Here is a 23295-nt window from a genome sequence, read left to right as displayed (position 1 = left end):
TCACTGTAACTATTAGAAGGATCTTATAATTCATATGCAGATTTATTAATAAGAGATGAGCAGCAGAAAGTTTCCAGCAATCAAAATGTTAAAAACCAAAAGAGACATTAAAAATCATCTACATTCCTTGAATAGGCTATGTTCTACCGCAGCCCACCATTTTAGTGCAGAAATAATTTTTCAATATGTATTCACAGATAACTTCCTGTTTATAATACATTTAAGAAATGCAAAAATGCTATCAAGCTTTGTAATATGCTTTCTCATTCTCCAATCAGTACAGAGCATTCTTGTAAGCAATGGTTAAATCTTATACTTCCTTTTTGGCTTCCCTTTCATCAATAATAGGTTCATTTTCTGGCTCTGACAGGAGGGAGTTGGATTTGCTGGCTGGCTGTTGTGTAAGCATCAACTATACTGGATCTACACGAGGAGCAAGAAACAGGAAGAAACCAGTTGGTAAAACACAATCATAGTCTGGCAGGAAATCAGTGACTATTTGTCACTCCTTCCAAAGAGGAGGAAAACAGTTGGTGGCAGATATTCAGTACCATCAAGTATCCAGCAGAGAGATTAAATCTCCTTTTCTCCATGCCGGGATACTCAGAGTTTTACTTCAATGTGGACCATGGTTACTTGGAGGGTCTGGTCCGAGGGTTCAAAGCTGGGATCTTGACAAGTGCGGACTATGTCAATTTAGCACAGTGTGAGACACTGGAAGGTAAGTCTGCTGATTTATTGTATTTAGGAAGAAATACCGTTGCTTAGACCTTTGAAGAAGGGAAGGTAAAAGACTGAAGTATTGAGAGCTTATCTTAAAAACCAGAGACAACCCTGATATCCTTTGAAAAACTGTTTTCATATTTAAGTTAATAGCTTTCCATAGAAATCACCCTAGGATTGTACAGACTGATTTGCAAAGCAGTCCAGATGATGGGATTTTTTACTTTACAGATAAGGTTTGGAAATCTCATCCACAGAGTTCCTATGGAGATTGGTAACCTTTTCACAGATTTTAACCACACTATAGAACTGTTCAAGTTTTATATAATTTCAGCTGGATAAAACAGTTCCCAAAATCTTATTAAAAGCTCACCATCTGGCTCTGCATTTCTCTATAAAAGGTATAATTTTAGTACTTTATCACTTCATGAGTTTTAGGGCAGTGGGGGACATTCTGCTTACCAGGAAGAGAAAACTAGACTTCACAAAAATAAAACTAAACTATGCTCAAGCTTAAAAAAAAAAAAAAAAAAAGCTTTTTTCAAGGTGACTTTGCCACAGTAATAAAGAGAACACACACTAGTTTCCAAAACAGATTTCTGTGGTCAAGACTGGTCACAGCCTGATGAAGACAGACTTGTACAAAAAATCATATGACATACCTCTAGACACTTGGCAGGAAAAAAATGTAAGACAAAAACCACCCTTCTAAAGGAACATAAAGTTTCTTTCCCTGGCTTCAAAATAAAAGTTATTATTGTACACTGAAATAATTTCTATAACATGCAGCCTATTAAATTAATTTCAAAAAGGAACACGGAGAAATAATAAGCTTACTCTGTTTCAAGCATTGGTTGCTTTGTGTATGCAGTAATGCATTTGGGGAAATGAGAAGTGCAGAACCTGATGATTCCCATATACAATGGAGTTTTGAGGCTTTCTGAACTATTAATAAAATAACAACATAAGTCTGGGAAGGTTGCTTGCCATTCACCTTGCAGATTAAAATGACTACATTTAAATAGATACATGTAGCTATTTACCTGTCAGCAGGATAAAGTTCCTCTCATAGTTAAAGAAGAGATTGTCAGTACAGTCAGTGGGATCTAGGGACTATTCAGCTGACCAAGTGTATGGACCTGCTTCAGCTGGTAAGCTGGAGAGCTCTAACAGCTCTCCATTTCATACAATGGCATAGAACATATGTATACACTTACTCTGAGAACTGAAATCTATTCCTTATGTCACTGGACAAAATCAACAGTTTCTGTAACCTATTTGTACCAGCAGTTGTGATCTGTGCAACTTAAAGACTCTACAGACACTCTTGATACTGTATTTCATTGTGTAAGTCTTGCTCCATGAATACACAGACTTCAGAAAAAGCTAATAGAGCTTCAAACATCTATAAAAGATACAAAGGACAGAATGATGGAATTATTAAACCTTGCTCTTACTCCACTTGTCCCTGCAGGGGAGCTCAATAAATGATGTCATCAAAGGCTCCATGAAGAAAAGAAAAAACATTAAATCCTGGTTACTTCTGAATAAGATGAAAATATACAGGTTTAAAAATTTTTAAAAACATACAAGAGAAAAGGATTTTCTTCATCCTTCCCAGAAGAATACTTGCTCATGTTAAGCTAAGAGTAATTAAGAAAAACTATATAAAATCACACTACAAGAAAGTTATTTACAACTAGGAAGTGGTTTTCAAACATTTCTGGGATATATAGACCTTCAACATTATCAAGAGCATGCAACAGATGGACAGATCAAAATAGAGGGATAAAATCCTTTTCTAAGTAAGATTTATAGTAGAAAGAACAATGACTTTTATTTTTGAACTTCTTCTTTCTAATGTTCATTCAATTTTAGAATGCAAATTATTTCAGCAACAGAAGCAGCAGCCTTCATCAACCCTCCTACAAGCACATCTCTACCACCCATGATCACTTCCCTTATTTCTCTATTCAGCTACATCTCTTTCTCCATCATAACATTTTCTACTTCTTTTAGACAGCTAACAGATTCCCACCAGTTATCTACCAAATGTATTATTTATAATGAAAATATGGGAAGTGTTGCATTTGTACATGTGGCTGAATACACTTATCTCTCTACACATATAGGATGCTTTACTATTGAACTTGCACCATGAGTGTACAGTGCACCAAAACCACACTCTTTTCCTTCAAAGTAAAAAAATGGAGCTTTATGCATACATTTTATTTTGGTTCCAATTAAAAGATCCAGCATGCGGATTTGTACTGTAGTACTGTTGTGCTTGTCCAGTAGTGCCTTCAGTTCATGTCTTCACACTAAAAGGTAATAAATATACCCCATTCTGCATTCTGTGGCATAGCACCACACCACAAAAACTGCCCTAAGTTAAAAATATTATAAATATGCTAAAACAAACAAGCAGAAACAAAATCAAAACCACCCCAAGTAACCTATAAATAGAATCAAAAAGATCTTTTAATTTCAAAGTGGTTTTGATATCTCTAGAGGGGAAACCATAATGTCAGTACAGAAGAACCACAAGAAAAGCTGTAGGTTAGCGCTTTACCTCTGCTTGATAATCATAAAATAAAACAGTTAGAGGGAAAGAAAACAAGGAGCATGCTAATTGATTTATGATACCACTGTGTCCTCTCAGTTCAGGGCCACACAGAGAGAAGAGGCCTTCAGCTTGACTGAGACATCCCTTTGGGCTTGTTTGAATTCCTATAATTTCCATGGAGCTACCATGTGGGCTGCAACACTGGCTGAATCCTCTGCAACATGGCATGCTACTAGTTTGGCTCTATGTCATCATCCATTTCAGGGGAATGGGATTCCCAGAGGAACCCTGCTGACAGTCTTTGAAGTAGAATATGGGGGGAAGGGGGGGCAGTTTAAATTCAGTGCTTTATTCTTTCCTTACTTCCCTGTGTGATGAAAAGACTAATGCTCTCTAGAAGGGAGACTAGGTCACAGAAGGACAAGCAGCCCAACTCTGCTCCCACCATCACTGAAATAAGTTCACTTAACTTGCCAGAGCCAGGACACACCAGCACACAGTCGCTGAAATAACAGTGTAACTGAAAACTGAGGGTAGTTGGCTATCAATGTCAGGAGACAGACAAGACACCATGTGCTTGATGCCGAGAGACCAGGTTAACACTTTGTTCAAGTTCTCGCAATACTCCTTTCTGAGCAGCATCATTCCTGTCTTAACTGCATTCATCTTAAACTAGTCTCCCTCTGCGTATTAATTCCATTTAGACATACTGTTAATTGTGTTTGGTTGCTGTTCAATTGTGAATATTATTTAGTCATACATTTCCTACATATAATTTTTCTGCATATAATTGTAATGAGGAAATACACAATGCAGATGGATGGCAATAATACTGACACCTGAAATACAGGAATTTTCTCTCCTAGGGATCTTGTGGACATGCGGAAAAGCCCAGGGTCTCGCATAGGCCTCCAAGAGCCCCTAAGAAAAGGAGAAGCTACCATCACTAAAAAGTTTTGGTGAACAGGAATGTCTGAGGCCCCTGTAATGCTCTGCCATCTACTCCTGCCAGGTCATCAGGTCATGTTACTACTAGAAGTTTCTGACTGTGTTAGTCCCCAGATCTTATTTATGACAACAGCAATCAGAAGACTATAATTTAAGACCAGCAGAGCAGTTTCTGAGCTGCTCTGAACTCTGTCATGGTGTGAACTCTGATTATGACATTCCTGATTTATATTATATGGTCTTGAGCTTGTGGATGATGATTTTCTCAGTTGTTTTGGCCAAGACCATGAGATAGTGTAGAATATTGTTTTTTACATAAAGTATGCATGCTGGCATTTATTAAATCAGTTAGAAGAAATACTTCTATAAAGGAGGCTGTGGAACTGGCAGGGTCATAAATTCCTGGGCATATATTTCCTCAATAGCTTTTGAGAGCCAGGTAGGGCTGTTTAATGTGTTACAGCTAATATTTTTCATGCCTTACATTAGCACACGGTTTCTGAAGCCACTCAGTCAATCAGAGAAGTGAGGAAGGTAATGCAGTCTTGTCAAACTACTTCCAATCATCAGTTTTGGTTTCTGTTCATCTCATGATGATAAATACATTTCGCAATGGTCAATACTTGGGGCTGATAATACCAGGGCTTCAGGTACTAAACCCCTGAAAACCACTGTGCTTGAGATTTGTACTGTAGTACTATTGTGCTTGTCCAGTAGTGCCTTCAGTTCATGTCTTCACATTAAAAGGTAATAAATATACCCCATTCTGCATGCTGTGGCATAGCACCACACCACAAAAACTGCCCTAAGTTAAAAATATTATAAATATGCTAAAACAAAATGAAAAAAAAAAAAACATTTACAGAGTGTGACTCAAGGTAGGTATCAGTAGTTCATCAGAAAAGGAATTGAGGAAAGCTGGGATTCAGCTTTGTGCATGTAACAAGGTAGTATTATCTAATCCCACCATATGCCAGGTATTTTTACCTTCTTTGCAATGAAAAAAAAGTAAAAAAAAAGTAAAAATGATCAGTTTTCACAGGAATGTAGGTGTGATATGAAAATATTAGTGCTTTTTAAAAAAGTTTGTCTTACATATTTAGACTAATTTCTGGGTATAATTCTGCATTCTATGGATCTCTTAATCTTGCTTACCTTTCTCTCTCTCTTGAATTAAGTGATTCTTTCTTTTCATTCTTGGATTCTCTTTCTTCTTCCTACATGGAAACCTGTACTGAAACTATGACTATTTCCTAGTATCTGCCTCTGACTATTGAAAGACCAATTACCTCTGCTTTCTTTTGGCAACAGTTTCGTGATCACCTATATCATTTTAAGAAGCAATTAGTTTACACTGGTAGCATAAATTCAGCTTATTGCAGGAAGATCTAGAGAAATGCTAATAGTTTCAGAGCGCTGGCTGAGTAAGGTTGTCATATCCAAGAATGCGTTGATGTGAATTGATATGGATTTCATGGATGGACCATTTGGTGGATAAGGACTTGGCTGGATGGTTGCATCCAAAGAGTAGTGGTCAATGGCTCAACGTCCAAAAGGACATCAGTGATGAGTGGTGTCCCTCAGGGGTCCGTATTGGGACCAGTACCGTCTAATATCTTTATCAACAACACTGAGGTGGGATCGAGTGAACCCTCAGCAAATTTGCAGATGACACCAAGCTGAGTGGTGCAGTTGACATGCCTGAGGGATGGGATGCCATCCAGAGGGACCTGGACAAGCTTGAGAAGTGGGCCTATGTGAACCTCATGTGGTTCAACAAGGCGAAGTACAAGGTCCTGCACCTAGGTCAGGGCAACCCCCAGTATCAATACAGACTGAGGGATTAACTGATTGAGAGCAGCCCTGCAGAGAAGAACTTGGGGATACTGGTGGATGAAAAGCTGGACATGATATGACAATGTGCAATTGCAGCCCAGAAAGCCAACCATATCCTGGGCTGCATAAAAGGAAGCGTGGCCAAGCAGGTCAAGGGGTGTGATTCTCCCCCTCTACTCTGCTCTGGTGAGAGCCCACCTGGAGTGCTGCATGCAGTTCTGGAGTCCTCAGTAGGGGAAGACATGGATCTGTTGGAGTGGGTCCAGAGGAGGGTCACAGAAATGATCAGGGGGATGGAACACCTCTCCTATGAGGAAAGGCTGAGAGAGTTGGGGTTGTTGGAGAAGAGAATGCTTCAGGGACACCTTATGGTGGCCTTTCAGTACTTAAAGGGGGCTTATAAGAAAGATGGGGACAGACTTTTTAATAGGACAAGGGGTTATGGTTTTAAATTAAAAGAGAGTATATTCAGACTAGATATAAGGAAGACATTTTCTACAATGAGGATGGTGAAACACTGGAACAGGTTGTCCAGAGAGGTTGGAAATATTCAGGGTCAGGTTGAATAGGACTCTGAACTACCTGATCTAGTTGAAGATGTTCCTGCTCATTGCAGAGGGGTTGGACTAGATGACCTTTAAAGGTCCCTTCCACCTCAAACCATTCTATGACTCTATGATTCTGTAATTGCTAAAATGAGCTTGAGTGGCAGCCAATCTGCATAGAAAACTTTGAGGGTTATATCTATCTCAGTAAGCTGGAGTCCTAGACGTAGAAGTTTGAATTTGCAGTGCACTAGTTCCTTTGCTTTAAGTCTCAATGTAGGCAACCTTATTGCATACTAAGAAAGTATACACATCAGGAAATAGGAAAGAGTAGCTACTATACTGATAAATGCACACCTTGCTAACTGCATATTAACTTCTCTTACGGGTACAGCCCTCTTTCAGTCAGTGGGAATGTTGCTGTTCTTTTCCCTAAATATCACTTCAGATTTTATCTGGAAATTAAATCATTATGAATGCCCAAACCATATAGCATTATCCCAATCTATAATTTATAGTAGTTTTAATACAGCATTTGAACATAATTATGCAATATAGCAGAGCCTTTTCTAAAAGGAAATGTTAAACTGCTTTGAACAATAAGAACTGATTCAAATTCTTACTTTTGCTTCATGGCAAAATGGCTAGCAGAGGAAATTTGTCCAATGAATGCCTTGATGTTACAAAAGCTTCTTTCAACTTTGTTGTCTAACCAACCCATTTTCCTCAGTTACCAGGGTCGGGAGCTCAGACAGAATATGTCATGATAACCCAAGTTTCTGGAACAGCTTCTTAGGATCTGGTAGTTGCAGCCATAAATCAGACAAAGCCAAACCAGAAATGCTAAGAGTGTAACTCTGCCCTTTCAAGTGCTCCACTGCAGAAGCCATTTGGAGTCCAGAATCTGAGCCAGGCAAGATGTGTTCTCTCCTCTTCTTCAGACAGCCTGATAACATAAGATTACAGTCTTACCTGAGATTTATATGTTTCTTATGAAGATTTAAGATCTTAGCAAAGTTAAAGGATGATTTCTATTGATGCCTAACAGTCCATAGGAGTGCAGGAGACAAAGCAACTGACGTATTATAATGGTGCAAATTGGTGAAATCGAAACATTGAACAAACCTGATTGAGAAGGGTCTAGGGACAGCAGTAATTAACACTGTGCCTGGTGTGGCTGAAAATGAAACCTGCTGGTGAAACTTCTCAAAAAGGTGTAAATTATTTGTGCTTTTCTGTGGCATGCAGTAGGTCTTACTGGTAGGCAGTACAAATTTGCATTAATTATTCATTTACTCTGTATTAAATCTATACTAAAAACTTTTCAATAGAGTATGATCAGATGCTTAATATGAAAATTTAACGTTAGAAATTAACACTTTAAATATTTTTTATTTGGCTTGTGAAGAAAATAATGACAGTTTATTCTCATGATCATCTAATTCCAGATCTGAAGTTACATCTACAGACTACAGACTATGGCAACTTCTTGGCAAATGAAACTGGCCCTCTCACTATTTCCACCATCGATGATAAACTGAAAGCAAAACTACTCACAGAATTTCATTACTTTAGAAACCATGCTTTTGAACCACTTGCCACTTTTCTGAATTTTATCACGTAAGTAATGTTACCACATAGCTTACCACACAGACTCAAAAAAAAAGCACTTACAAGTTAAAACAGTGTAAACACATTGTACTGGAATTTCTATTAAGCTTCAAAAATAGCAATATTACTTTGATACTGCAACATTTACATACTTTATTAATATGAGTTCTGAAATATATATATATGAAGAGCTGTTGTCTTTGCAACTAATTTCAAAGAACACAAACGGATTTTTTCTGTGTACAGTGGCAGGAGAACTGGTAGAGATTGAGAAAAATGGTTATCATTTTCAAATATCATTTAAGTCAGAGAACTTGCAAAACTTAAGTTTAAGGGGATGACTCATGCAAGATTAGCAATTTCATGCTGTACAGGGCAGTGAGTTAATTACTAGGCATATGGGAAGTTCGAGATTTTTTTAAAGGGCGAAAGTCAACACATCATAACCCTAACATACTTTTTATACCATTTGAACATTAAAAACAGAAGAACTTTATGTTGCATATTGCAAGATACTTACATCCAAGCAGCTTTTTTAAAAAGCACAAGTACTGTGTGATGCCAGATGAAGAGAAAGTTCTGATCTCAATCGTAAACAGATAAAACTGTAAATGAATGACTTAACTTTAAGAACAGCTATCTGCTTTATAACAGTATAACAATATGGATTATTGAAATGTCAGCAGGATATTTTACCTAACTGTTTACTTCCCTTGATCTTATCTTTTTAATATATTATAACAAGAACACTAGACTGTTCAGCTTACTTTCAAGTAGTATTTTTATCATAACAGCAAAATAAAGTGATGGTTTTTTGGTTTTGCCTTTTTTTTTTTTGGTCAAGTGTAGCAGACCGGTTTTAGGCTACTATATCAACAGGATCTTAAAGACTGACCTGTAGGCATACAATGTTTACATTTTGCTTCAGGGAAACAAAAGTGAAAATACGAAAATTATGGCAACGCATTTCTCACACTGATTGACATGCATGTGTACATGTGTATGCACAAACTCCACACACTGTCATTTTTCTAATAATGGAGACAATATTTTAAGATATTTAATATACAATTATTAACTCATTGAACTACATTTCACCAGATCCTCGAGCGCCCTCACAGATTTTATGTGAGATCATATTAATTCCTATATGTCTCTGTGTTCTGACTCAAGAATGCAAGCTGAAGACTGGCATCTTTGTTACAAACATCCCAAAGGAATAGCTTTCCCATTTCCAAGTCACTGACAAAACTCTTATCAGCTTCTCTGACAGTAAAACTAGTAAGAAGCTGATAGAAAACTTCTACTGAAAAGAAAACTTTTAGCGATAAAGAAGAAATCTGTGAGAACCTGCTCTTAGTTTCCTCATGGGAGGATTTTTAAAGCTGAGAAGAAAGCCCTAAGACTGGTCCATCTGCATGAACTTTGCTGTTTTAGTGCCGAGATTCCCATGCATTTCTTCTCTGTCTAGATGGTCTATATGAAATAACAAAATTCCTAACTAGAGAAGCTGCTAGCTCAGGTGATTTACGTTTTGATACCACTCATTGTCACTTGTTATAGTGAATCTACATTTCACAGATGTTATGCTTATTATACTCATGTTTCAGTTTCCTCTTCTTTAAAAGCGTCTCTTCTCCAAACAAGTCATGTAGTTTAAAACTCGTACTGTGTTACCTACTTGCTATTTAAAAACTTCTGTTTGTTTTTGATGAGACATTGATACTGAGTGAACATACAAACTTGCAAGTACTGTAGTTGTTTCTGACTTTAGTATTGTTACTAATTTTAAAAAATCTTGGGTTTGTATTTTTTCAAAGGAAAATTCATTATAAAGATAAATTTCTTTTACTTTTTCTTTCAAATACAGATACAGCTATATGATTGACAACGTAATTCTTTTAATAACTGGCACATTACATCAGCGACCCATAGCTGAACTTGTTCCCAAGTGCCACCCACTGGGGAGCTTTGAGCAAATGGAAGCAGTCAGCATTGCCTCAAACCCCACTGAGCTGTTCAATGCAATTCTGGTTGACACACCATTAGGTAGGAACACTAAATTATTTCTTTGTTTCTTGAACCTACTCATCCTGTATTCTTAAGAATACCTCAGAGGGAAAAGCATGTTTTTCACTGGATATACTGTGTTTTCGTAACGCAAAACATGAAGTGTAGATCAAGCGCTTCTGAAGTGGTGTTCAGGCCATTTTCTAGTAACATTTATTAACAGCTTCTACATTAACTTTGGGTAGCAGACACAAAGAAAACATGTTACTCAAGAAGTGCAATGGATATCTTTTATATCCAAAGTAGCCACCAATTTAGAACATCTAGATTTGTATTTCAATACCTGCCTCTGTAATTAAAAAATGTAATATGAAATCTTGCCTATTCCTCACTAAGGGTCAAGAAAAAAACGGTTATTAATAAATATTAGATGTTGTGTAGAACCTAGATTCCCTCTTGGGATTTGGGCATGATTCAAACACAAAGAAAATCCCTATTTTGAAGAACTAAATCTAAAAGCAAAACAGTATAAGGGTTGGGAATGTCACATTCTGAAATAGGGATGAAACTCTGCTCAACATGCTACAGCAGCCAGCACAAACGAAAACTAACAAGCTGTGGGGCAGTGTTGGGAAGGCTACTGAGAATAAGATGGAACTGGATGGATTTGAACATATATCAAACCACTATGTGCCCTCATCTTGAGTACTGTGAGTGGTTTTGGGCTCTGGTTCTCAAGAACGCATGGTGGATTGGCTCCAGACAGAAACCAAACTCCCACCCAGCCACTCGCCCAGCCCTGCCTCCAGCACAATGCGGGGAGAACAGTGGGAAAAAGGAGCTCGTGGGCTGAGATCACCTACAAAGTACTGTTGCAGGCAAAACAGACTCAACTTGGGGAAAATTAACTTGATTTATTGTTAATACATATATCATTAATTACTGGCCCGGGCATTAGGAAACAAACAGAAAAGAAAGAAACATTTACATGCTTAGCGAAAATGCCTTTCCTCCTGCCTTTGCCACTCCTTCGCTCCAGGCTCCTTTTCTTTGCCCCCTTGTTATCAACGCAGGTTACCCTCAGTCCCTTTGGAGAGGCAATGAGTGGCACAAGGAGTGGGGGGAGTTTACATGGAGGTTTCTCTCTGTGGCTCCTTCCTCCACACACTTACCGTCTGCTCCAGTGTGGGCTCTCCTCCTCCTTCTCTGACCTTGGTGCTCCCTCTGCTGTTTCTCAAAATTTTTTTTTCCCTCCTCCTCTCTACATCCTGCATTTTTTGCCCTTTCTTAAATATATTTTCCCAGAAGGCACCACCTGCTTGGCTGAGGTGCTCAGCTGTGTCCTGCAGTGGGTCCGTTGGAGCCAGCTGGAACCGGCTGTGTCCAGCATGGGGCAGCCCTGGCCTCTCCTCACAGAGGCCCTGCAGCCCCCACTGCCAGCACCTGGACACCAACACGCTGTACAGAGAAATCAGAGAACATACAGAGCAGGACAGCTAAAATGAACAAGGGGATAGCGCTGCCGTGTGTGGACAGACTAAAAAGGCTGGACTCCACTCTGGAGAGGATAAGGCTGAAGAGAGAGATGGGAAATGTTTACCAAGTCCTGAGGGCAGCACTTTGTCCATAGTGAGCTACGAACTGTTGCTTCCCAAATCATTTAGAAGGCCAAATCCCACTACAAAACTAGCTTTTAAACAGGTAAAATAAAACACCCTTTTTACACAGCTAGTAGTAAATGTCTGGAATTTTTTTTTGCTAAACAAGTTTGTCAAAGCAGAGAGTAATATCAGATCTTTAAAAAGATGGGACAAATTCACGGGCAGTAGATCTACAATACTAAAGCCAGAGCTATGCTCTCTAATGTTCTTCATGCAAAATCTTGATGCTGGAAGAGTAGGAAGGGAGACTACAAAACACGGTTAGGCTCACATACCCTCTCTAAATACCATCTCCCATTGCTGCTTTTTGAGCCAACACTCTCTGTCATGCAGCACTGGCCTGCCCCACTGGCATAGCTTGGGAATAGTGAGGGATTGGCATACTTTTGTCAGTTATGAATACAGTATTTTTAAGCGGTCCAGCTGCACAAATTAACTTCATCCTCTGCCTCCCTGTTCAAAAACTTGGTCTTTAGCCAGTTCTGCAGAGGAGCTGAAAGTACAGATGGTCAAGGTCAAAGCTTGTGCCCCTTACTAGTTCCAACCTGTTGCCTTTCCCCCTTTACAGACGTACCCAAAGAGGAAGAGGTAAAACAGGAAAGAGGTTTCTCCTTAACAATTGTGGTATACCTGCATGATTTAAGAAAAAAATGATCTTTCATGTTCCTCACTAGAAAATCTCCCTAATGCTCAAACCATATACTCAGAGAAGATTAGGGCTTTCATTAGCATTTCCCATCTGATTCTCTCTGAAGATGTGGACTCTGGCTGCAGCACTGATTGATTCCCCTCACAGCAGATTCTCATTAAAAAGGAGACAGTAGGAGGATAAGGGGAAAATCAAGAGGATTTCTCTTCCTCTCTGTTATATCACTCTTTCTTGTACAACAGAAACCTCAGATCCTTGCTCACAGACTGGTGAATGGCAATAGATAAGAGATACATATTATCAGCATGTAGATTTATACTGCAATATAATAAACTCTGCTTTCAGCTGCTTTCTTTCAAGACTGTTTGTCTGAAAATGACCTGGATGAAATGAACATTGAAATCATGCGCAACAAACTGTATAAGGCAAGTTCTTTCAACATAATGATAATACTTGGGTTTTTTCAAAGTGTGTCAGAAAAGGAGGTCAGCATCATTAACCCTGTTTTATGGATGGGGAAACAGAAGCATGGTGAGATAAAGCAAGCAGTCTAAGGTCACCTGGCTGATGACAAGTTTAGGAATCAGATCCAGCTCCTTTCATTTCTATTCCACTATTTGGAGAGTTTTCAAATTTTAGGTCTGCATCCAAATCCTAATTTAATATCTCATTAATGAAAATGTTTTTGATGTCATGCTAATATCCAGATCCAATTGTTTATGAATACCTCAGTTATCTACCAAATGCCACAGAACTGTTAGCTCCTAAGTGAGCCTAGGCAGGCTTTTGTCTAACATTTATTTTTATTTGTAAAAGGTAGATATGATTTGAAAAGGTCTAATTGTTTTGAGTCTAGCTAACATTTTTTTTACTTAAGGGTTTTGTATAATTTTCTTCTTTAGCATATACATTTAGGATATGTATCTAATGTACTTGCATTTTCAAAGTACTTTACAAATATTAGCACACAGGTCAGTACTCTTAGGATGGTCTCTTTAAAGACTATACATATTTCATCCTGTTAATGGTTCCTCCTGACACATTCTCTCCAAATTCTTTGTTATCTTTCTTTCACAGTGGATGCCCCAGACTGCAGGAAGTGTTGTTACAGTAATCTGATTGCACTAGGTGGAAAGAAAAAAATTATTCTGTTTGTCTTACAAATGATATTTATAAATTCCCAAGCCAATATTTGATTCTTAATTATTCTGCTACTTCCTCTCATTCAAAACAACATCAGCCAAAACAACATGCCCAAATATCTCAATTCTTTCACAGTGCTACTAAACTAGACACTCTTTTTCCATTTGATAACATATAGATTTGATTCTTATACCCTGTGTGGGTGTCCATATATTTACACTTATTAAATCTGTTTTTTTGTTTTCTCTTCTTACTCTTCTAAGTATCAGGGGGATCATTCTGCAAACACTCCTAAATTATTAATAGATCCTTTCTCCTCTGCTTCAGCTGTCAGTGCGATCAATTATGTTTCAGCTCTACTATCAGATAGCACTGTACAGAACCTAATGCATAATCCCATGCAGCAGATCTCCCTTGAGATGTCTCTACTTAAAATTCGCTTAATTGCATAGTTAATGACAGCTTCTTTTAACAAGATTTTGTGAAGTTGTACCAAATGCATTTTGATAACATAAATGTTCCCTAAACCAGTATTTTGGGGGATGGAGAGGCAGGGGGAACAGCATCTCTGAGATATTTAGCATCCTTCCTCCACAGGTATTTTGAAATGGGTGTGAAGGCCAGAATCCTTAACAGACCAGAGGGCTCTGCAGACCAGTATTACAGAAGCTTTGTTTGCTGTTCTGTCCTAATCCAGGGTTTAGGGTAGAGCAGTAGTGATTAGTTTGTGTATCCTCATAGTGCTGGCCCAACAGCCGTGGCATATTCCCAAAGCCCCTCCTCCACACTATAAATGCAGTTTCTTTCAGCCATCTGCTTATTATGCAGTGGAAGCTCAATGGAGCTCAAGAACTTCCTTCTTTAGAGAGCAAAGAAAACACGATATTTGTTCTACAACAATTTCTGAAAACATTTGAACCTATATTGTAATAATAAGACATTTGCATTTAATATTTCACCTTTCAATCCAGGAAAGTAATTAAGCACATGAATTTAAATTCATAGGTAGAATTATCAAAGTGGATGAAAGTATTTAAAAGTGAGGTTCATGACTATGTACTGTGCTAGTTCAGGTCTTAAGTAGCATTTAAAATATTTCTTTTCTTCTTTCATGTAGTCTTATCTTGAGGCATTTTATAAGTTTTGTGAAAAACAAGGCGGTACTACAGCAGAAATAATGAGACCTATTCTGGAGGTAAGGAAAATTCAGTCTTTGTACATGAAAGTACTCCACAATGTTTTCATAATTAGGATACTTTGTTTTTCCCGTTCCTTCTCTCTCCATTTGCAAAGTTATCTGTCAAATGTTTGCTTCTCCTCTGAATAATAACTGTTTTTCTAAGATATAATGAAGACTTTATTCTAAGATGACTTTTACCTCTTGACTAGAGAAGCAGCTAGTCCATTACCAGGGAGGAGTTAGCCTCAGTTAATATTTTTCTATAACAGAGATCAGAACAGAATAAATAGTTCGCTAATCTCAAACTGTTGCCCCTTAGCATTTTTCTGTATTATGTAGGGAAAAAAAAAAAAAAAAAAAAAGGATTATTCTTACACCTTGTAGCTCAAAATCAAATTTGGGATAGCTAAGGTCTGGTATTACTGTATATTTACTAACCAATGATCTTTAAGCTTCATGGCACTATTATGTTCATTTGCTCTCCTATTAAAATTAATGTTTGAAGTTAGAGTTGATTGACCTTTGGAACTAGTGTCATACAGAAAAGTCCACCATTCCATGTTTTAATTTTTGTCTCAACTCAGAAGAGTTTAATATTTATTTTTTCCATGACATACATGCAAAATTCCTAATGTCCTCCTGTCCAAAGCATACCTACAGCACAATAAATGAAAGATGCAGAAATTCCTAAAATTGAGTTCTCATCATTCAGCTCCATTTTTTTTTTTTTTCACATGGTTTATCACAATTCTTTGCAGAGTTTGAGAGCCAGATCATCCATTTGCTCCAGGAGTCTTTTTTCTGGATAAGCAAAGCTTACACCCTGGAAACTGAACAGAATTCACTGCGCTCTGATAACATCACACTAAAAGTTTGCATTATAGGAGAGAGATAATAACCCTGGGAGTTCACCCCTGAAAGAAGAATGAGCCTAAATTACATCTTAAGAAACAATGTCCTAAAAGGGAATGCAATTTCATATTTTATTTAACAAGGTCATAATGTTTCAGTTTATGTTTTAAAGAAAATACTCTTCATCAGGTTGAATTGACCAGAAATTAAGTATTATGACTATTCTTTTCTCAAAAATAAAAATAAGAGATTGGCTGGCAGGGGTAAAGACACTTCCCACAGATTTTTCAGAAAGTTCATTTTTAGCTAGAAATTCATGCTGATAGCAGATTATTTACAACATTAGTTTAAGAAAGTTGTAAAACTCTTTTTATTCCAGTGGTAACAGTTTGGTCTATGATAAGCTTATTTAAAATCCCTATCTAATGTCAATCAGCTAGGAGGATAAACTTTTCTATAGATTTCCTTTTCTGTAACATATATAACGTAATAATCTGAAGACACACATAGAGCAGATTGCTAATGGCTGAATTCACAAAAAGCCAAAGTTTAATTATTCAAAAGAATACTTGCTATTTATTCTGTAATCTTATATGTAAGACTACCAACCTGACCCTATCAGAATGAGGCTGAGGTATTTAGCTCCCCAACTCCTTGACCACCAGTCACGGTGCCAACCCTCCACATTAAAAGTACTGATGATCTTCCTTCCACCATGGACAACAAACATTGCATGTTTAACTCTGCATCTGGCAAGAAACTGCAGGACCTCACTGCAGCTAGCACTGTGCCTGTCATTAGCTCCCCACACTAATTTTCAAGTAGCAGTCATGCTACTGGAGTTTCCCATATGGAAACAAAGGCATTTAGGAAACAGTCATCCTGTGACTCCACCTCTACCTGTAGCAATCAAATGGCCCAAGTTACAAAGTAACTGCCTCATGGCCTTACTCACTATGTAAAATCTCACACGCCAGTAATTTGATGAATTGATAGATAGTATGTATTGGTTCAATCCTGCAAATTTTCTCAAACTGGGAGCTACCAGTCAGCCCCAAACCTGATAGAATTAGTTGTGATTTCATCTGAGCATGCTTTTTTCCCAATAAAATATTACAAATCCAACAGCTAGATTCTACATGGCTTTAACAAGTTAAAAAACTAAAGCATTTGTTCTTCCAAAACAGTTTCACTAGGGCTGATATGCCTATTCATATCAATAAGGTAAGTGAAATTTGGTCCTGTTATTCATTAGCTAGAAATCTTTTCAAGCACACTTATTTTCTTCTCATTATTTCTCTATTGTTTACTCATTTTCCTTACTCTGAAGTCAGTGCCAGAGGGCAGCTGGGTCCCTGTTACAGTGTGTTCCAGTACACACAAGTAGGATCTAAGAATATGTGCCTAACTGCGAAAGTTGTAGAACTATGTTGCAACTGCAGTCTTATTATTCAACATAAAAGAGTACCTTCCTGCTTAAAACAGCTCAAAAATTCACAGGATAAGAAATTTGGCAAGCTGCCTGAAATGTGCATATACCGTATATGCTTCATTTGGAAGATCTTCCTGCATAATCCCTGCAATTAGCAAGGATTCTGTTCTTACAACATGAAAGTAATAAAGGAAATAAATAAAAACATAGTCAAATTAGATCTCAAGCAAGAAGAATATATTTATCAGACAGAATTGAGTAAATTATTTTTATTTACCATTACATTTACCATTAATTCATTCTGTAAGAATGGCAAGTGAAAATTTGCCTTGTACAAAAGAACAACCTGAGACCTAAACATTAGAATGACTTTTAGTCTACTGCTGCAGGGAAAACACAGATATAACAGGCATCTAAACCTGGCAGAAGAAATGTAGCCTTTGATTCTATGCGTTAAAAATTAACTGTTACTTGAAACACTTGAAAACTTTAACTTGCCAAGTAAACAGCCCTCTCCACCTTATTAAATTATCGTTTTAAATATGTGCATTCAGTAACTTTTTTTTTCCCAGAATTTCCATTCAAACTTTACTCTCAACAGCACTCTAAGTTATCCCAGAACAGTACTATTTATTCTTGGATGTTTCCTGTATTATTATTATTTATAAGAGTATCATTTCATAACTTCAGAAGAGTGTGTGAGGAGGAGATTTTTTGTTGTCAACATCTGGGTAACTAACTAGGGAAAAGACGAAGTAGCAGAGATGATATCCTTTTCAGTACAAAAACCACAGAATAAAAGCTGTGCTTGCAAAATACTGATTTTCTAATTAAAATTTAACAAATATTTGCAAATAAGGATTTACAATTTTTAAAATAAGGTATGTTTCTCATGCTCTGAAGCGAACTTATTTTTAAAGATTCCATAGTTTAGCTTACTGAAAAAAACGTATCCCCGCCATAATTGAGAATGATACCTCTAATAACACCTCTTTATTCTTTGTTTTCCATATTAAGTTTGAGGCAGACAGACGTGCCTTTATCATCACCATTAATTCATTTGGCACTGAGCTGAGTAAAGATGACCGAGAGAAGCTGTATCCGACCTGTGGAAAACTGTATCCAGAAGGTTTACATCTGTTGGCCAATGCAGATGACTACGAGCAAGTGAAGTGTGTTGCAGATTACTATGCAGTATGTAATCTAATTTCTTAAAACAAAAAGCCAAAATACAAATACTTAACATCTCTTGATGTCAGCAAAATTTTAAAGAGTATTCAAATAAGTTAAAAGCATTTTTGAGAGACAAAAAAATCAGCGAAGATTCAAAGATCCCATATAAATGTATATGGAATCAAAGGCCTTTGACATGAAGACATAAGATATATTATTACCTTAGTGTCATACGAACTTCCTCTTACAGTAGTGTTTAAATAAGACCAAATCACACACATTCCAGTAAACAAAACTCTACCTACTTCATTTACTCTCCCCAAATTGAGTTTCACTTCACAGCTGCTGCCTCCAAAATTTTAGAGCAAAAGCATGTCATTTTAAAATGAGATGACCAAACAATTCATGTCACAGATGAGTGCAAACCTGATTTATTGCTAGTGTACTGTAAAAATGCCCTTCTGAAAAGTTTTCTCTAAATCACTGATTGAACCAAAGAAGTAGATGAAGTTGTTAATATCGATGTGACTAGTGCTGTTACTAAAGATGAACCAATCTGCAACACTTGCTCTCCGAATTAACTGTGGTACTCTGACTACCTATAATATTTAGGTAGGTACACAAATCAAAATGATGTCTGGTCTACTGCTTTTTCCACAGAAGAAACAAAGCTGGAGATGCACATCTCTTCCTGTGCATAAGCGGAACGGCAGACACATGTGTCACCATGTCATTGTGGTACAGAGCAAGTCAATTCATGTGGTGGTGGGATATTTAGATGAATTTGGGAACCATTGTACTAGACCTATACTCACTGCTACTTTACAGGAAAAACAAAACAAATACACAGAGAATCAAATTACACAGAAATGTAACAAGTAAGAAACGAAGTCAAACATATCTGCACAGAATATTCCTGGATGACATTCAGACTAATGGATTTAGATACAATATTAACACAGATAAAGCAAATCCAGCTGACTACTGGAAATAAAATGAGCAGCCATGTGAGGATCAGAGTTCAGGGTTTTGGCTCCATTTACAGCTCTGGCTCTGATGGATGCTATTTGTACAAGAAGTTCAGTGCTCTTTGTCCAAAGGAGTGAAAGGTCATGTGTCATTCTACAATAAGTCTCTTTAATGCCTTCAGTAATTTACTTATGTTGTAGGAAATGACGGTAAGAAATACAAGAACAAATGTGATTTTTCTTTCTTTTGCTGACTATATGCTTTTATTTTTTGATTTATGTAGAACTGTAATCTACACGAGTTCTTCTGTACAGAAAGATTACTTAACATAGATTAATCAATAAAGTAATGCAAGGTATCTGTGCTGAAGAGAATGCAGAAGTACCTTATTTCCATTGGGTGGTTGTCTATGCTTTTAGGAATACAAGGCTGTGTTTGAAGGTGTGGGGAGTGGCACTGGAGAAAAGGCACTGGAAGATGCATTTTTTGAACATGAGGTAAGAGCTTCTAACCTTAAAATATCAAAATGAAAGTTACCCACCTGGAATAACATTTAAAACAAGAATGAGGTGCTAGGCTTTTGATTCTACTATACTGCATCATTCAGCTTTGTATTCAAAATCACTGTACTTCTATGGCTGTCAACATTTGGCTGAATCAAAATAGAAGGATTTACCTTTTTAAATAAAATAAATCCCAGGACATTCTTCTGAAGACTAGTTATAGAACTGTCAACTCTGATAGCCTATCCAAAAGCCATCTCATATCTCAATTTCACTTCATGAAATTTCTTTTGGGTAGTCTACTGAAGAAGGTATTTCACCACTGTCCTTTACTTACCTGTAATGTTGCTGTAATCTATTACCAAAATCAATCCACAGATAGCATTTCAATTATATTTATACTCAAGAGACTCCTAAATATAGTCATGGCTGCAAAGTTACACAGAAATCTTGATCATAAAAGCTACCATATAAAAACCACATTTGCCTTCTTTAATATTTTGTCATAACACTTATTTCATCTTTTCCACAGGTAAAGTTGAATGTGCTTGCATTCAACAACCAGTTTCATTTTGGAGTATTTTATGCCTATGTAAAGTTAAAGGAACAAGAATGCAGGAATATTGTATGGATTGCTGAGTGCATTTCTCAGAGACACAGAACCAAAATTAACAACTACATTCCGATTTTCTAAATTTGAGAATTTTTAATCCTACAATGCCTGAAAAGAAGCATTATTTCATGCAAAAGAAGAAAAATCTTATTTCAAAAGTTAACTCTTATCAGATATTTTAAATTGTATTAATGAACCTCCTTATATACAGCAGTGTAAGAAAAAGCAATGCAATTAGAGATACGAGTACTTTATAAGGAACTATTAATAGGCTTATTCATAGTTTTTGTTGGTAGATTTGTTCCCTACTGTGCCCATTTTAATTTAATTGATCAATAAAAACTCCCTGCAAGGTCTTACATACATATTATTTCTCTTTTGTGGAAGCAAACTTTATTTCAATGACATTTGAAACGCTCTTTAATGACTTAATTTTGAATTAATGGTTTTCCCAAAGGGCCAGCTAAGCCACTACTTCTATCTTGCACTTATGGTCTTCTTCATGGCATACAAGATTGCATGAAGGACTTAATACACAAATAAGACAGAAACTTTAGGGTTACTCTGAGATTCCCCTTAAGGAATCCCAAGAGAGCGCTTCTGAACCTTTCTAACTGTGACAACCTATCTGCAGTTAAATGTAAATAAGTAACTTGATTTTCATGAAAATGTTTTCACTTATTCCTTTATGGTCACGAGGAGCACTGTGAGTGTCAAACAGCGGGTGTCTGATCTACTCCACAGCAATTCAAATATCTCCTTCGAGCACACCAAAGACACTGTCTTCATGTATGCACTAGGGAAGATTATGAAACATGAATGAAAATACCAGCCAAGTCTGTATCAGTTTTACATCAGACACAAACAACATCAGCTCTGAGCTATTTGAGGACCTGGCTAATATAGGTAACTAAAAATAGAGCGAACAGTTGAAGCCAGATTGTAGCAGGACAAGATTAATTCTGCTGAAGAAAAAGGAAGTATTTTGAAAGCCATATCAACATTCTGCCTTCCTACTCCATTCAAAACATTTGCCCTTTTATCTTTGAAACTGACCATACCTTGATTTTCTGCATGACTCCTTAGTTTCAGGCTGCACAACAGCAAATCTCAATCTTCAGCTGACTATGCCTTCAGTAATACGATACAAAAATAAAACCCATTTCCTGCCGAGTAGACAGAAAAATAAAATATATCTGATGTCAGCACCTCAGACTTATGGAAAACATTCAGGCATCATGGTTTTAAGAACTGAAATGTAATATATCTCTCTCTATAACATATACATGTGCACATGCACATACATAAAAAATAGAAAACCATCTTTATAGCTAAAATGACACTTCTTAAGTTGGAAATATAACCAAAGGTTTGTACCCCAGAACAATCCATGCTGATTTAATAGAGATTTTTAATATTTTGCTTTATTGTGAACCACAGAGAACCTTACATTATTACTTCAAAAAATACTTTCATAGAGTTTCCTTTAGAAATATTATAGTAGGAATTTAGAAAAAAAGCTAAAAAGAAATAAGTGTATAAGAAAATAATACAAATATTATTTCTATATTGAGGCTTCTTTGTTTAGTAGATCTAGTAATTCAGAAGAAAAAAAAGAAAGTAAACTGTAAGATTTGTGGATTGCAATTTCATTTTGGCATGTGTAGTTGCTTCCTTGCACTGCTTTATTATCTTGCATTTCTTATTTTGAATTTCCCAGTCTAATCTGTGATCAGTGCTTTCCAGTTCACACCTATATGGCAAACTATATTGCAAGCTATATCACAAACTATTTCACAAAGTGCAATGAAGAAAGTAATAGGGCTACATTCTCTGAAATTTGCATTTTTCTGTATTTTTTAATAATTGCATTAAAAATAAATCTGTTGTGAGCAGAATAACAAAGTTAACTGGTCTGGGACACAGAAACTGAATTCATACAGTTCAGCACAGTGCATGAATACTTTTTCTGTACTGATAAATCAAACCTCCCTACTTGAACAAAATAAATCAGCTGGCTTTCTGCCAAGAATTTTCTGAAGTGATTTGAAGGGGAAAGAATCTGCTCTCCACCCTAAATCATTCTGTGCCAGGGAAGATACGCAGCTGCTATTGCTAGTGTGTGGATACTGTTGGCTAAGAAAGAAAGGAGCAGGAATTGCAGCTTACATGATTGTGTTGTCAGCAGAATTGGTCTTTAGACTAGGGAAAGGACAGCATCAGTGTTGATTGATGTTTTTTTCAAAACAACTTTCTAGCTACTTGCTAATTAAGGACAGGATGTACTAGGCGTTGATTATATTCAATTTAAGAATAAAGAAGACAAGCAACAGACTAAGAGAGGAATTAGGATGTTAAAGTTACAAGTCCTCAAACATCTAGCTTTTTCTATAAATAATATAATTTACATTACTTTCTTGTTAGTAAATGCAGTGTTTGAAGTACTTCCCATGCCCAGTCCCTCTTTCCTGCACAAATGACAATTTACGTCTGTGTTAGGAACTGAAGATTTATAGGATGAATCGTATCAGAGTGTGGTCCTAAGACTAGCTCTGGACTCACGTCAGTTGACAATAGTAGACTATTATTCTGGTTCTATCAATTCCAGCAGGACTTTCAGGTAACACAAAAAACAATCCAATACCATACTTGGCTTATTTCACACATGTATGTATATTAAAGCTAATATTGTGGAACAATTTTCTTCCATATATGACAATATGATGCTTTCTGTTTTTACTAAGCATGCCAAAGTTACAGAGTATATTTAAGTCTTCAGCAACTCTACTTAAAACCAAAACAGTAGATCCAAAGTATGTGAATGTAGTGCTACCTGGACAACATTAGGAATTGCATCAGAATTATAAAGCTGCTAGCATGA

General features: G+C 36.8%; 1 protein-coding gene across 2 annotated transcripts; it reads left to right on the top strand.

The window, feature by feature from the left end:
- The first annotated feature begins 505 nt into the window (after positions 1 to 505).
- Positions 506 to 20779, top strand: ATP6V0D2 (ATPase H+ transporting V0 subunit d2). 2 transcript variants are annotated; one of them, XM_074816467.1, is made up of 8 exons: positions 506 to 721; positions 8067 to 8238; positions 10100 to 10278; positions 12895 to 12974; positions 14810 to 14887; positions 18174 to 18352; positions 19700 to 19795; positions 20334 to 20471. In XM_074816467.1, exons 1-8 carry the CDS (start codon positions 592 to 594, stop codon positions 20335 to 20337), a joined length of 918 nt encoding a protein of 305 aa, XP_074672568.1. In that variant the 5' UTR covers positions 506 to 591; the 3' UTR covers positions 20338 to 20471. The 2 variants fall into 2 exon arrangements, with proteins under 2 accessions (XP_074672568.1, XP_074672557.1); XM_074816456.1 differs by having other exon boundaries at positions 509 to 721; positions 18174 to 18350; positions 19718 to 19795; positions 20334 to 20779.
- Positions 20780 to 23295: the final 2516 nt, after the last annotated feature.

The sequence above is a fragment of the Strix aluco genome, chromosome 1 (assembly GCF_031877795.1).
Source record: "Strix aluco isolate bStrAlu1 chromosome 1, bStrAlu1.hap1, whole genome shotgun sequence".
NCBI classification, from domain to species: domain Eukaryota; kingdom Metazoa; phylum Chordata; class Aves; order Strigiformes; family Strigidae; genus Strix; species Strix aluco.
Note: the sequence above shows the minus strand (reverse complement) of the source record. Positions and strands in the feature narration are given on the sequence as shown.